General features: G+C 38.3%; 1 protein-coding gene across 3 annotated transcripts in view; it reads right to left on the bottom strand.

The window, feature by feature from the left end:
• The window catches only part of LOC134392991 (signal recognition particle subunit SRP54), a 61,798-nt gene that overhangs the window by 28,229 nt on the left and 18,791 nt on the right, over positions 1 to 14,778 (bottom strand). For 2 of the 3 annotated variants that reach the window (XM_063117803.1, XM_063117800.1), the window contains exons 1-12: positions 13,698 to 13,932; positions 9,131 to 9,240; positions 8,349 to 8,440; positions 7,394 to 7,478; positions 6,230 to 6,334; positions 4,969 to 5,035; positions 4,823 to 4,880; positions 2,956 to 3,106; positions 1,100 to 1,248; positions 579 to 679; positions 378 to 464; positions 165 to 238 (exon numbers count right to left, since the gene is read on the bottom strand). In XM_063117803.1, the coding sequence (XP_062973873.1) occupies positions 165 to 238; positions 378 to 464; positions 579 to 679; positions 1,100 to 1,248; positions 2,956 to 3,106; positions 4,823 to 4,880; positions 4,969 to 5,035; positions 6,230 to 6,334; positions 7,394 to 7,478; positions 8,349 to 8,440; positions 9,131 to 9,208 (1,047 nt within the window). In that variant the 5' untranslated portion in view covers positions 9,209 to 9,240; positions 13,698 to 13,932. Of the gene's footprint in view, positions 1 to 164; positions 239 to 377; positions 465 to 578; positions 680 to 1,099; positions 1,249 to 2,955; positions 3,107 to 4,822; positions 4,881 to 4,968; positions 5,036 to 6,229; positions 6,335 to 7,393; positions 7,479 to 8,348; positions 8,441 to 9,130; positions 9,241 to 13,697; positions 13,933 to 14,778 lie in introns of those variants that run through there. The other variant, XM_063117801.1, reaches the window with a different exon arrangement.

Genomic DNA, 14,778 nt, shown 5'->3' with positions numbered 1-14,778 from the left:
AGTACCAATATTTAAATATAAACTGAATTTTAATATTATAGTGTAGAATTTTCTGAGGTCAAAAGAAAAAAAATCATATTGCCACCTAGAGTACTTTTATATTGGCGGGTGATAAATTTGAATAAATATATTACAAAATTCTGAAATGTATAAGCCGTAGTTACCAAGATTTGACTGAAGGGTCCCATTTTCATTATGTTTTGGAACTGTTCATACATATCTCTCAAAGTAAACTGACCTGAAGTGTAAAAGAGGCGGGACAGTAGTGGTGGTTAAATTTTTACATCTGTAAAATTAGGCTGTTCATCTTTCCAACACACATTTATGGAGTGTTAAGCTGCTAAACAGCATGTTAGAGCGGTTTTGGCATAGCTTACCATGTTTTAGTTTCTCTATCAGTGCCTCGTTGTCATCTAATTTCAATTCATTCACTTTATCTATCAATCCTTCAATATCTCCCATGCCTGAAATGCAAAAAGGCATTTTCAACAACTAAATAAAATCTCAATTACTGAATTACAGTAAAGTCTAAAGAATCACAATTTTAAAGAAAAATTTGCTCAATCAACAATACTTACCAAGAAGCTTGCTTATAAAAGGTTGTGTTTTAAAGGGTTCAAAGTCATCTATGTGTTCTCCAGTACCAATAAAAATGATTGGACTTTTAGTGGCAGCAACTCTGCAATGAAAACAAAACTATACTGTAAGTGAATTGGGATCAGAGCAGATAAAGACTATTTACAAACTGAAAGGAAGCCTTCTGGTGAGCAAGGTAAGGTTTAAATGCAATTTAATATGTAAACGGTATGAATTACATCACAACTGATATAGCATAAGCCTGCTTAAGTTCATATTGACTGGGAGAAGTAGCCATATGGCACAATGTATGTTAAATACCATGGCCACTGAATTTACTCAGAAAAACAACCTGTTTCTCTAAAAGGCAGAATAAAAAGTGCCTCAAAGTTAACACAGTAATAAAACATATTGAAGCAAAGCCAGGGTTAGCTCTGTAGTTTTAAATTTGCATTACTTTACAGAGCAATTTATAGCCATTACAGAGCTATGTAGCCCCATGATTAAATGAAAAGATACTTACGCACTGAGCGCTCCACCTCCCTTTGCATGGCCGTCAAGTTTTGTTATAATCACAGAAGCGACATCGACTTTATCTTTGAAAGCCTTTGCTTGAGCTTCACAGGCTTGACCAATAGAGGCATCCATCACATAAACAATATTATCTGGTTGCTAGAAATGTTTACATAAATAAGAGGTAATCACTCTTTTCTCTTTACAATTGCTTTGACGTCAAGGAAATCGAGCAGGAAGGGGATGTTTTAAGCAACTACCAATGTTATACTATGTATAGATTTTGTCAAGGGATATGACAATCATTTATTACACAATGGTATTGATTACTTAAAACCAAAAATTATTCTGGACTTAAGCTACCCAATTTTAATATGTAGGGAAGGGCCACAGCTCAGCGGTAGAACACATGCTTTGTGGGTAAAAAGTCCCAGGCTTGCTCACATACGGTTGGAAAAGTACTCCAAAATGAAACGCTAGAGAGCCACTACTAGGCTAGAGTGAGCAATGGTCTGACACAATATAAGAGAGTTTCCTAATAAGTTTAACATTTCACTAATTTCCAACTTCTAAAAGACTGGAAAGCACGATTATTTGGATATGTCTTCATAGCACGTTTAGGGTGCTACTAGGGGCATTTTGCCATTAAAAAAGTACATTTTCAACATGCTATCAGTCCTTTAGGACTAGCCTGCATAAATCTAGCCTACCATCAGCATACCAAGTTCTGTGCTAGAATTAGCAGACAGCTTCAGGATGTCACTTTTATGACTCCTTCAATATAGCTCCAGATCCAAGAAACAAACAGATTTGTTCAGATTTGTGTGACCTATTTTAATCAACGTGGAACCTGCAATGCACACTTACTTAAAAGCAGGTCCCATCCAATCCAGAGGACTTTATGTCTGAGTAAACATGCTCAGAATCATGCTGCATGCATATGCATTTACTAAACCTTCTCTGTTTTTAGCATCTCAGTAATTAACATTTTAATCTAGGTTACATTTCTAGCATCATTTTGAAAAGAAACGAATCAGACTATTAGTATGGCTAGTTCATTGAGTTTTTCTAAGAAAGCTTCTCAGCCTGATAGAATCAGAATAGTAGAGCTGGAAGGGGTCTATAAGGCCATCGAATCCAACCCCCTGCTCAATGCAGGAATCCACCTTAAAGTATAGCTGACAGATGGCTGTCCAGCCGCCTCTTGACTGCCTCTAGTGTGGGAGAGCCCACGACCTCCCAAGGCAATTGGTTCCATTGTCGTACCACTCTTACAGTCAGGAAGTTTTTCCTGATGTCCAGCCGGAATGTGGCTTCCTGTAACTTGAGCCCATTATTCCATGTCCTGCACTCTGGGATGATCAAGAAGAGATCCTGGCCCTCTTCTATGTGACAACCTTTCAAGTATTTGAATAGTGCAATCATGTCTTCCCTCAATCTTCTCTTCTCCAAGCTAAACATGCCCAGCTCTTTCATCATCATCATCATTATTATTATTATTATTATTATTATTTATTTATTTATATAGCACCATCAATGTACATGGTGCTGTACAGAGTAAAACAGTAAATAGCAAGACCCTGCCGCATAGGCTTACATTCTAATAAAATCATAATAAAACAATAAGGAGGGGAAGAGAATGCACCAAACAGGCACAGGGTAGGGTAAAACTAGCAGTATAAAGTCAGAACAAAATCAAGTTTTAAAAGCTGCTCGGGGGTCACAGTAGAAAGAACATGGACAGTTTGAAACTGCTTATGTTTAGATATCACAAAGCATTTATTATAACACCTCCAAACAGCTGCCTCATTAGAGTATTGCTCTTGTTTAATAAGTCAGTTATCTTATTACTCATGCAGTACTTACTATCGCATTGGCAACTTGCAACATTTCTTCAAACAGAGTGTCTTCCTGCTTGTGACGACCACTTGTATCAACAATTATTATTTCAAAGTTTTCATTCTTAAATTTGTCAACACCTTCAGATGCAATAATCACAGGATCCATCTCTGTGTAACTGTTCCGACAAACACATACTAAGTTAAATGAAATTATGTTACCCAGCAGCAGTTGATTGGATAGTTCTCTGACAGGAACCACCCACTATCAATGTAAGCTGTCAAGCAAGAGGTGGGCAGAGGAATTTATCCTTCCTGGAAACAGCTGGGAGGCAGGGACTTCTCAGGAACCACTGTGCAAGTGCAGAGTTGCCAAACAGTTAGTAGCCCCTGATGGCATCAGCAGCCTGCCCGCCGGCATGGTGCTGAGATGCCCCCACTGCCATGGCCGCAAGCTCCCGGCAATGACAGGCTTCCCCACCCTGCTCCAACTACCTCATAGCAGCAACCTGTAGTTTTCACCAGTGCACTGCTTCAGGAACCACTGCTGTTCTTACTCCCAAATACTAATTTCTATGAATGCAGGTATTGGACTAATTTTCTTGTGCACAATAAAGTATCTTCCAGCCCATTTAAAATCTGAGTTATTTCCAAACAGTTTAAGATAAATATTTGTTCACAACAAGCAAAGACACATGCTGTTGTATTTAAGCATACAACAGTGGGGGGTGGGGGACTATGTGTGGCATGTGCACCCCAGCAACAGAAGACAGCTTGAGATAAAGCTGTTCTGAAGTCCTCCTGCTTTGGTAACTAACAGCTCTGGGCCTTTAACACATCAACTGCATGCACAATTTGTTTTATTCTCTTTCAGAGGTTCTGGGATAAACTATACAACTATTCTGCAAAAATGGGTCTTTGCAGTGACTGGCACTACATTACTGGTTTTTATTTAGATTATTCATTGTTAATGCAACTCTTTTTTGTAAACTACTTTGAAATCTTAAAAGCCAATCTTAAAGTAATTTAATAAAGAATACTCTTCCTATGTATTCGCTGCAGAGAAAATGCAAGTGACTAATGACGCCCTAACATACTCATAAGCTATGTTTGCAAAATCTGATTTCAGCATATGCGTACAGCACATGGAAGTAGGAATATTTAGCAGAATTAAGTGCATGTAGATGGATGCATTCTTACAGAGCTCTACTGAAACTTGAACAGACTCCCATCTAGAATTAAATATTGACTCCAAGTTATTAAGCATCTCTATAGAGCCATGATAAGTATTTTAAGAATCAAGATTAAGAGTATAATAGTGAAATTCTAGCTTTATCAAAATGTGTTATTTAGCTAACAAGTATCTTATATAAGAGTAATAATAGTGTAAGGCATATTACTTGAGATCTAGGAGACCGGTTTTGCTCTTTTTTGCTTTAAACTGAAGCTAGAGCAGTGTAGACGTGCAGAACAGTTTGGAAGTTCAAAAAGGTTCAAAGCTCGAGCTTTAATAGCAATTCCTTTTCTCTGCATCAAACAGGCATGGTAGCCTTTCTGCCAGCAGGATGATGGATAGCCCTGCTTGGCTAAACAATATGGTGCTAAGGCAGGCCTCAGGCACTGCCACACAGCTAGGCTGTCACCCCCAGTGGGGAGGGGGAAGGGGACAGAGCTGGCCGATCGGGGGCATGATGGACAGTAGGGGCTACACCACATGCAAATTTCGGAGGGGGGATTCACTATGCATGACACCCATTTGCATGATTCGTAAGGGGTTTAAGGAGCAAAAAAGTGGGAAAGGAGCAAGACTACTAGCGCCCATGGCGACATGGGGTTTATACTAGTCACCTCAGAATCTGACAACTTTTTTTTCTTTAAAAAAATAGAAAACATACCTCCCATAAAATGGAATCCTTGCTTTTGTTGCATTCTGTTTTAACTGGTCAAAAGCACCTGTAGAATGAAAACATCATTTGTTAGCAATGTAGGATGCACACACCTGGCAAAACCAGAAATTCTAAAAATAAAGTGCTAATTTCACCTGCTCTGTAAGTATCTGCACATATCAAACATGTCTTCCAGCCTTTCCTCTGGTAATAATATGCCAGCTGTTAATAAGAAATCCAAGATGTAACTACAATGTCAAATTAATCTTAAAAATTCCCTACAGCATTACATCATGTTTTCATTATTTTGTGGTCTGTCTGTTATTTAATTAGGTAACTTTCTCATTCCCTATCTTCTTTCATTTCTGGCTTGCCAATATTGCAAGCTTCTCTCAGCAAGCACATATCACTTCTGTATTTTAATAAAGCACCAAGTATGTCACCTCTAGAACCCTGAATTGCAGAAGATAATCATTCCATCATCCTACTGCCTTTATACGACAGTTATAGCAAAGCTTTGCTACTGTGCAATTGATGTCAACCCATCATGTGACAGGTGACACATATGTCACAGGTAAAAGTGACTTGCAAACATTATAGATCATAACATTTTCATTTCTTGACAAGGGATGCCTTTGCACAAGGTGAAGACCATAAAAAAGAGATGAAATAGTGAGCTCTATTTTATAATCTGATATAAAAAGTATAAAAAGTATTATAAAGTATTATAAAAGTATTTTATAATCTGATATAAAAAAGCAATCAAAAGATCTTCCTAACTAATAGTTCTGTCACCAGAAACATCTCCCATACAAACAATTAAAATGGATAGCCTGCACAAAAGAGCACAACTGTCTTGTAAGTGAAAAGGCCATATTTTCATGAGAGAGATTTCCAATAGTTAGAAGTTTCCATTAAATAACAACACTCCAGAAATGTGTACTTCTCTCAAGAAGAATGGCCAGAAACAGAGAATCCAGGAGCTGTTGCATGAATCACATACATATATTAGTCATATATTATTCTATTCTGATTTTTACATTGATACACTCAGGGCACAATCCTATGTAGATTGCCGGCAGCCCCTAAACTTGGAGGCTGTTGAGTATCCAATCAAAGTGGGAGGACAATGGAGGCAAATCTTCACCTCCACATTTCAGCCACCCTGCACTTTTGCTAGGCAGGTGATTTTGCCTATCTACCGGCAGCACCCCAGAGGGGGAGGGAAGAAAACTGAGGTGGCCATATGATACTCATATTGCAAGATACATTATGCAAAGAAGATTTTGCCTACTGCCCCAAGCATACATATCTCAGATTTCTTTATTCTAAAATGCAATTCAGTTCCTGTTCATAGCCATGGATGTCCTTGAAAGAAAACAGACAACATTAAACATGCTGAAGACTGCTAGTTACCTTTGAACATGAAGTTGTTTTGCCACTTCCCTGCAGTCCTACAAACATTATGATGTTCTGTTTTCCTTTTGTTGGTGTCCAGGCTTTGACTCCAGGATCTACAAGCTGTAAAGCAAAGAAGTATACATATGCGCTAGACAGCCTGGCTTCAGAATGACAGAATGGTTTCCACAATAACAGTAGCATAGGCAACATTTACAGAATCTACTGTTTTGTTTATATATATATATATTTTCAGTATCCCTATTGCAATAAAAAACAGTTCCAAAATTGAGAGAAAATAAGATAATCCCATTCTAACTTCTGCTACACAAGCATTCTACATGAGCCAAATGGAGGGGAGTTGCCAATCTCTGCCCCATCCAACCCTTAAAGGTCCTTCAAATCCCCCTTACTACATCTAGTACTGATGCAAACTAATCAGTGAGTAAGTGAACAAGGTCACTCTCATTGCCTTTAAAATACTATGTTCATGACTATGGGTAGCCTTGCCCCAACTCATGCCCCACTTGGGTCCCTGGCAGTATGTCATCTTCAGTGCAGGTACAAGTAGCACTAGTGTCTGGTGCCTTGACAGCAAATGAGCAGAAGTTGGGCTTGGGGAGATGATGTGTCCCTTTGCACCATCACCTTCAGCATGTCATGGTGTTGAAGCCAACTTTAACTCCCAAATATATAGACAAGCCATGGCCAGACCTGGTTGCTCACCCACTCCCACCCCTACTCAACAGTCTTCCCTCTGAGGCACAGAAGAGTCAAGACAAACCAATGGCTTGTCAATTCAGCCAACACACCAATCCTTAAGTAGCTGTGTCTTGCCATGAGACCTAAGTTTGGACTGTATGATCTGTATAAAAGGTAGATCTTGTCTGGCTAAAAATCTACTGCACTCAACAAATGGTTATAAAATATGCAAGGTTTAAGAAGACAGTTTCTGTAGTAAAAAGAAGTATTTAAAATAGTTGGGTCGGAATAAAATCTACATTGTTGTTATAATGTAAAACAGCCAGTGTCATGTTTTAATAAGATCGCAGGACTTTGCAATGACCACTCAATATTCATGATAAGAATGTGGATTTGAGATAGACACTACAAATATTTGATAAAAGAAATAAGGAAGCCATACGGATTAGAAAAAACTAATATTACTATAATACATATTACCTTAACAAGTTCTTTGAAGACCGCATGCTGAATCATTTTCCTTTTGTTGAGGCCAGAAGCCATTTCTTCAAGATCAATAGCAGATCTATAGTTGAAAATAGAAAAGAAAGGGAAGGGGAGGAAGAACACAAGATCAAAATTAATACAAGCACTCTTAGACTGTCTGTTGAATTCAATGAGACTTACATTCTAGGGGAATGTTTAACAATAAAGGGGTAAAGCAAATGAACAGTGCAATCCCATATATGCCTACTCAGAAATAAGCCCATTTAGTTCAAAGAAGCCCCATTTTGTGTATAGGATTGCAATCTAGGAATATTGCTGTTAATCAAGTATTCATTGACAGCTCAATACCAGTGTACTACGTTTCTGTGCAAAAATATTTCTGTGTATCTATTTTATATTCGGAACACTGTTGTATTTTTCTACATATACAGCCAGAATAATACCTTTCATAGATGCATAACAGGCACTTCATGCATTAAGTAAAATTCACTGCAAGTTAGATTCCAACTTATTGTTTCGTTTTGTTCTTGGCAGCTTGCCCAAAAGTACAGCTACTCATTTCACCTCCCTTCCCTACCAATAACCAATTAGTTACAGAGGTGTTATGCCTTAGATTTTTTGAAAGATTCTTGAAAACTAGGTATAACACATTTACTACATTTTTATAAACACTACCTTGCAACAGATAAACAATATTTTGGTTTTTAGAGAGAAATCTACTAAGAATACTACTTTTTGGGCAGACCTCAGATATTTCTATAAAAATATAAAATTGAACTGCTTTAAGATAGGTATTAAATCAAGAAGTACAAAAAGTCACATGTGCCCCTCTCAAGGAAGATAAGCAAGCATACTGATATAAATAAACCCAATAGTGCAGCAATCTCTTTATATCTGAAGAGGTAAACCTATATCACTATGTTAACAAAGCAAGATAATCTTCACTTACTTAACATTTTCTCTTAGTTGCTTCACTAACTTGATGTTGACATCAGCTTCCAATAATGCTGTACATACTTCTTTTAACATAGCATTTAAAACCTTGCAAGAAGACAAAGACAATTCAGAGCATGTCAACTTCCAGAATTTGTCACGGCATTGGGTATTTCAAAGTAATTATATTTATGAGGTGGAAAATGAAATAGAAAATTATATTTCATTTTGTCCAACCATACAGACGTGACACATTGACTGAGAGATACATAAGTGGACAAAATGTAAAGAAAACAGTGCTTAGACTATGTTAACGATATGAATTAAGTCTGACCTAATTAGCAATTGGAACTAGCTCTCTGCATAATACTCTCTATGCAGTTACAGCTGCCACACAGTAGGTATTAAGCAGCTCTCATGTGTTTAATGATCTGTCCAATTCCCACCTTACTACTTTGATATGGGCCACTTTCTTTCAAAGCCAAATGAAGTGAGACAGTAAAGATCTGCGATTAAATCTAACGTTGGATGAGCAAACTTCTACTGGTGCAATAGAACTTCTGTCGTCTTCTCCCTACACATGCCCCAAAATGGCTTCTGGGGGGACCCCCCACAAACACAACTAAATATCCAGAGCAGATCTGGGAGGTGCACAGGAGATTGCAGAGGGGAGGGGGAATTTGTTTCACTAGTGCTTTCCATTCTGCTAGCGGATGACCAATACTGGATCCCACCCATAGTATTTTTTATTTTCTAGTTAACTATAATCCTCTTATCACACATGTAAAGGTTACATACCTCTTCATTGATAATTGTGGCATTGCTCAGCGAGCGCAATGCTGAGGTTATTTTTCTCCCAAGATCTGCTAAAACCATTTTGGCAGCTTCAAAGGCAGCTCAAGTGTGATCTGTAAAGAAACATAAGGATATGATTGATTTCTTGTTCATAAGAAGCTACAGACTATCCATAATTTGTGAGTATTATGAACATGACTATTTTCAGAACTAGCATATTAAGATGTTTTAGAAGTTTTGTTACAAAATTACAAAACTAATAAGAGAATGAGAAATAAACATGCCCTAGAAGTTGTTCCTAATGATATATTTCCATTCTTCATAGTCAAAAGTTAACATATTGATTATAAATGATTTCATCCATTATATTGTACATGTAAATTATGTAACCTAATTATATAAATATTGCTTAATAGCAAAGAAGATCTCTTGGCAGTCTGATTGCCTGAAGCTCCTCTTGTCCAAAGGTTAGGAACTCAATATTACATTACCATAAGCAAATAACTTGACAGAAATATTTAGGCTGCAATCCTATTCACATTTACTCCAATATAAGTCTCTCCGAACACAGTTGACATGTATACAACTGGACTTCATGTTAGAAATACCAAAAAATAGTTATAGCAGATCAGGAAAAGAGGGAAATCATGAACATTTCAATTATTTAACAGTCATATACCATTTGTAAAGGACAGTAGATATTTGTTTCCTACCTGTAGTTTTTAGTCGTCACTTCTTCAACAAGATATGCTACTTTAGGTGTTTTTTACCTTTTTAATTTCAACCCCTAACCCCCATCCCACACACTACAAATTATCCTGAGCAATCACTCAGAGCTTGATTCTATACATAATACCCTGGTTCGCATATAACAACCCAGGCTTTTTAGAACCATGGGTTGATGTAAATGAGCCAGCATGCTAGTTCATGCAGCTTGATCACTCCCACTGCTACCAGGAGTGGTTGTTTAGCATGATGTCTGAAACTGGATGTGAGAGTTGGAATCCATGGTTTAACCTTGTCATACTAAGCAATTCAGGGATGGTTCCTGCAGGTACCAGTAGCAATTGAGCAGTGTGAAAGAACTTGCTCATTAAAGACAATCCAGTTCAGTGTTATTTTTAATCCTGGGTTGTCACTGTGTGTGAACTAGGCTGTTTAGTCTGGAATAGGCCCTATTAAATTGAATTAGACCTAGGCCCAAGTAAGCGTGCATAGGATTATAGCCCATGGTAGATGTCTTTCTTTCTGTTTTGGACTGCTTGATTACATGGTTATGTTTTTAATGGAAGGACAGACATTATTGGAGAAAATAGGAAAAAATTATAACCTGAAACAAACTTTTCAATCTAAGATTACAAATGTACTTTACATTACTTTATTTATTATTTTATTTATTTATTTTATATGCCGCCCCATAGCCATAATTGATTTCTTTTATCTTAAGTATAAAGTAAACACATTAAAGCATGATTGTTTTAGTTACTATACATTGTAATATATAACATTAAACTATTTTTTTTCAAATAATTTCAATTAAGAGATATTTTGAAAAAGTTACGGAAGTAATTTCAATATGGAAGGTCTAAGAGAGCAGTCTGTAGTTATTGTATAACTACAGATCACAAGTGTTGGCTGCAATTGGTAGCTAGCCATTGTTTCCAGGAATCTACAATATTTGGCTGGCCTCACAAGGCTCTGATTTGGTGCTCCATAGCTTTGCAGCTGCCAAGAAAGGCCCTGTCATCCTCTCCTGTAAGAAAGAGTGACAGGGAGCTTGATCATTTGGCTGTTCCACAAGCCTCAGCAAGAAAACAGCCAAACCACCCCTAGCCTTTTTCTCAACCTTGAGGCTGGCAAGGAAACCGGGATCACCACATAGCTGCCAGGAAGATCCCTATCCAGCTCTGCAGTTCCAAGTTAGGAGGAAAGCTGGTGGCTCACTATGCTCACTGTGATGAGCAAAAATGTGGAAGCCCAATTTCTTTTTAGTCGTATGTGAGACTTAGCTTTCTGCTCCACAAAGGCAAAGTGTGTTCCTTCCGTGCCCAGTGAAATAATTTTAAAGCAGAACAGCAGCAGGTAGGCTGCGTGTATGTGCGTACTTTAACAATTCTCTCCTTCATTCCATTGCACTAATGCTGCACCTGTCTCATATACTGTTGGCAACTTTTACCACATTTGTGACTCCTGTAGTTAAGATATACTGGAAACCTTTCCTGCTAGTCACTATTTTTTCAGATAATACATTTTTGTATTGATGAATAAGTAGCTGATTTTTAGTTTTCCTATTTATTATAAAAAGTCAGCATTTGCTTAAGACTTTCCAGAGAGGTAGCTGTATTAGTCTGCTGAAACAAAAACCATAAAGGTATGAAGTAAAGTTGCTTAAATACAAACAAAAACAACTCACAAAAAGCCCTCTAACTTCTCAAATGTGTCAGAAATTAACAGGCTCAAATTTAGACTGAGCAGGTACTCAAATACTTGCAATGATCACTCAAACATTTAATGAAGGTTGCCAAACTATTTCCAGGCATAAACAAAAGTTCATGGAGAATTTAGAATCCTAGAATTCTATATCACAGATTAGAGCTAATTACATATAATTTGGTATGCACAATTATGAAAAGAACAGCACCTCCTGCTTGTTTAATACTATTAAAGAAAAAGATATGGGAAGTATCCTATGTTGCCTGCGCACCAGTGGGACCTACCCCTAGCACAACAGGGAGTAAACAGTTGTTAAAGCAACCTGAAATTAGTAGAAACACTTATTTCCATTCATTTTGGGGGTTCCTTTACAAAGTGTTAACTCCATGTTGTGCAAGCAGTGGGTCCCACTGGCACAACACAATCAGGAGAGCGGATAGTACCTACGGTCTCTTAACATTAAGTTTCCTAAATAGTTCTGTAAGAAAAGCATTTTACCACCATCAATAACAAAAACATTAACTGTGAAAGAGAAAACATATGTGCCCTTACCTCGAGGGCAAATCATATCAACTTGCTCAATTCATTGGAGTAAAATAACAGTTAAATAGCAATAGATATCAACTCAGGAGAAAACAAAGTTTCCACTTCACCCCTACCTCTGTCTCCAAGTATTTGCTTCAGCACCTGCTTACTTCTAGTGTAAAGAGCAAGCAACTATGGATCACAATAATGCTTTATGACTTACTTCCCTATTGATTGGCACCTGCAAATATGAAGGCACTAAACAACGATGGGGTTGCTCATTCACTTCTCTAATTAAGGATTAGCATTCTTTAATACCCTATTTCTTCGATTCTAAGACGCACTTTTTCCCCCATGTAAACATCTCTAAAAATGGGGTGTGTCTTAGAATTGCGGGTGTGTCTTAGGGTTTTTTTTTTTCTGTTGGTGGTACTGAAATTAGTGTGCATCTTACAATCGATGGCATCTTACAATCGAAGAAATACGGTAAACAGAAAGAGAATAGAAATACCTACAAAACAAGAGAAAATTTGACTGGAACTATCTAATTTGTTTCTTAGGCTTCAGTCTTAAACATGCTTGCTAGAAAGCAAGTTCCAGCAAACTCAAAGGGGCTTACTTATAAGTAAATATGCTTACATCTCCATGGCCAGTTACTCCATCTTGTTGGAACTGTTTTCAGTTTGTTATTTTGATTGTTTTACCATTGCTTTACTGTTTTTTGGAATAGAGTGATAAGAAATAAGTATTTGAAATAATCAGGATTTATTTTAACTAAGCACAAATTTGACAGGTAATAAGGTACTCAAGATCTGATTGTACTCCTTGGCCTAAAGACTTTAATAAGTGGACCAATCATCTTGAATTCATCAGTTCACATATGAGATTTCCCTATCTGTGTAGGGGGGTGGGGTGGAACTTCAGCCATGGGGCGGTATATAAGTGTAATAAATAATAATAATGCATGCTATCAGTTGTGAAACTCAACAGCACAATTGGAAATGGTATTGTACTGCAAAGCTGCTGACCACACTAAATTCCTAACTAAATACTTGCGGCAAAACGGACTATTTGCATGTAGTACTTTGCAAATAATGATATGCTCATTCAAGTAGAGTTCGTTGGGCTTTTAAGTTGCATGCAATACTTAGAACTAGCCGGTAGTTAATTTAATTTGAGGACCTGTAACCTGTTCTCAGTTCAACAGTTCGATCCACCCTGTGTTGTGTGAAATTTAAAAAAAATGGAAAATGTGACTTTAAGTGTAATGCACTTAAGGAATTACCACAGCGAGAAAAGGAATGGACACAGCGAGAAAAACGTCCGGATTACTTTTATGACCTTAAAAAACTTTAACGCCAGCAACCGCCCCGTCGTCACCAATTTATCCGGTGGAGTTTATAGCCTCACTATAAAAGCTGTACCTGTGGAATTTTACCTCAACAAAGGCACAGGCGCTGCCTCAAAGCGCAGCTGTTTGCAGCCCTGAAGTATGGGAAGGCCAAAGAAGGATAGATGAACATAACTTGAAATGGGTGTGATGGAATTGGAGCAAGACTCGCGTTTCCGAACCACACTCACCCACTACCCCACCCCCCATCGGAAGACTCACCGAGAACAGAAGCTTTTCGCCCCTGAAGCGGCGGCCTGGCCCGGCCTGGCCCCGCTGTGAGAGCCGCGCGGCAGATAGGCTGGGCTATTAAGAGAGCCCTGACGAAATCGTTAACTCAGGCCCAGAACCAGAAACTGCCACAGCTCACTCTAGTCTCCCCCAGCACCTAAACAACCAGGAAGAATGTCACGTCACCACAACACGGAGCTTACGAAGTTACCATTCTACCAAAAAGGGGGGGGGGAATCTCACGCTTCCGCTTCCGGGGCATTTCTAAGTAACCGCCTACTTTGGGTGAAGAGCGGTAGAATTACGCATAGCTCTTGCTTCAGGTTCGGAGTGGAATTCTTCCTATGCGGAACAAGGGTGGAATATAGAAACTGGAAATGAAACAGGCTAGTCGTACAGCAGCTTTCCCAACCTGGTGCCCTCGAAATATGCTGGACAACAGCTGCCACAATGCCTGGGAATTGTGAGAGTTGTAGCTCAACACATCTGGAGGGCACCAGGTTGAGGAAGCCTGGGCTAGGGGCTCCCTTTCACCGCTGTACTTTGGAATGCTCGAGAGGGTTTAGAAAAAGTAATGGTAGTTTTGAGGTGTTAATTTTTTCCTTTCGTAAAGAAGAACAATGTCACTGTCAAATCCAGTCCATATATTCCAACTGCCTTTCCAATCCATATATTATTATGCCTAAGGATTTCTGAGTAGACACACATAAGGATGCACTATAAGAGTGCAATCCTATGCATGTTTACACAGGGGTTTTCTTTAAAAAAAAAAAGACCTCAAGGACCTTTTTCTGCCTAAGCATGTATAGGATTGCACCCTAAGTGTGTTTTGGAAACTCGGTGCGCCTGCTTCTTCTCAATATAAATCAGCCTTCCCTTACTACAACTCCCAGCGACCCGCAGTCAGCCCTGCTGATCCTGTTCAGCAGGATTTAAAGCAAAATTTCATCTATTTAGGCTGTCTGATTTGACAGATTCCAGATTGGTTTCCTGAAAGGATCTGACTGGAAACGGAATTTCAGATTAGATGCACCCTTACTCTGATATACACCAACGGTTTTCTTGCTGTCTT

The sequence above is a fragment of the Elgaria multicarinata genome, chromosome 2, assembly GCF_023053635.1.
Source record: "Elgaria multicarinata webbii isolate HBS135686 ecotype San Diego chromosome 2, rElgMul1.1.pri, whole genome shotgun sequence".
In the NCBI taxonomy this organism is placed as follows: Eukaryota; Metazoa; Chordata; class Lepidosauria; order Squamata; family Anguidae; genus Elgaria; species Elgaria multicarinata.
Note: the sequence above shows the minus strand (reverse complement) of the source record. Positions and strands in the feature narration are given on the sequence as shown.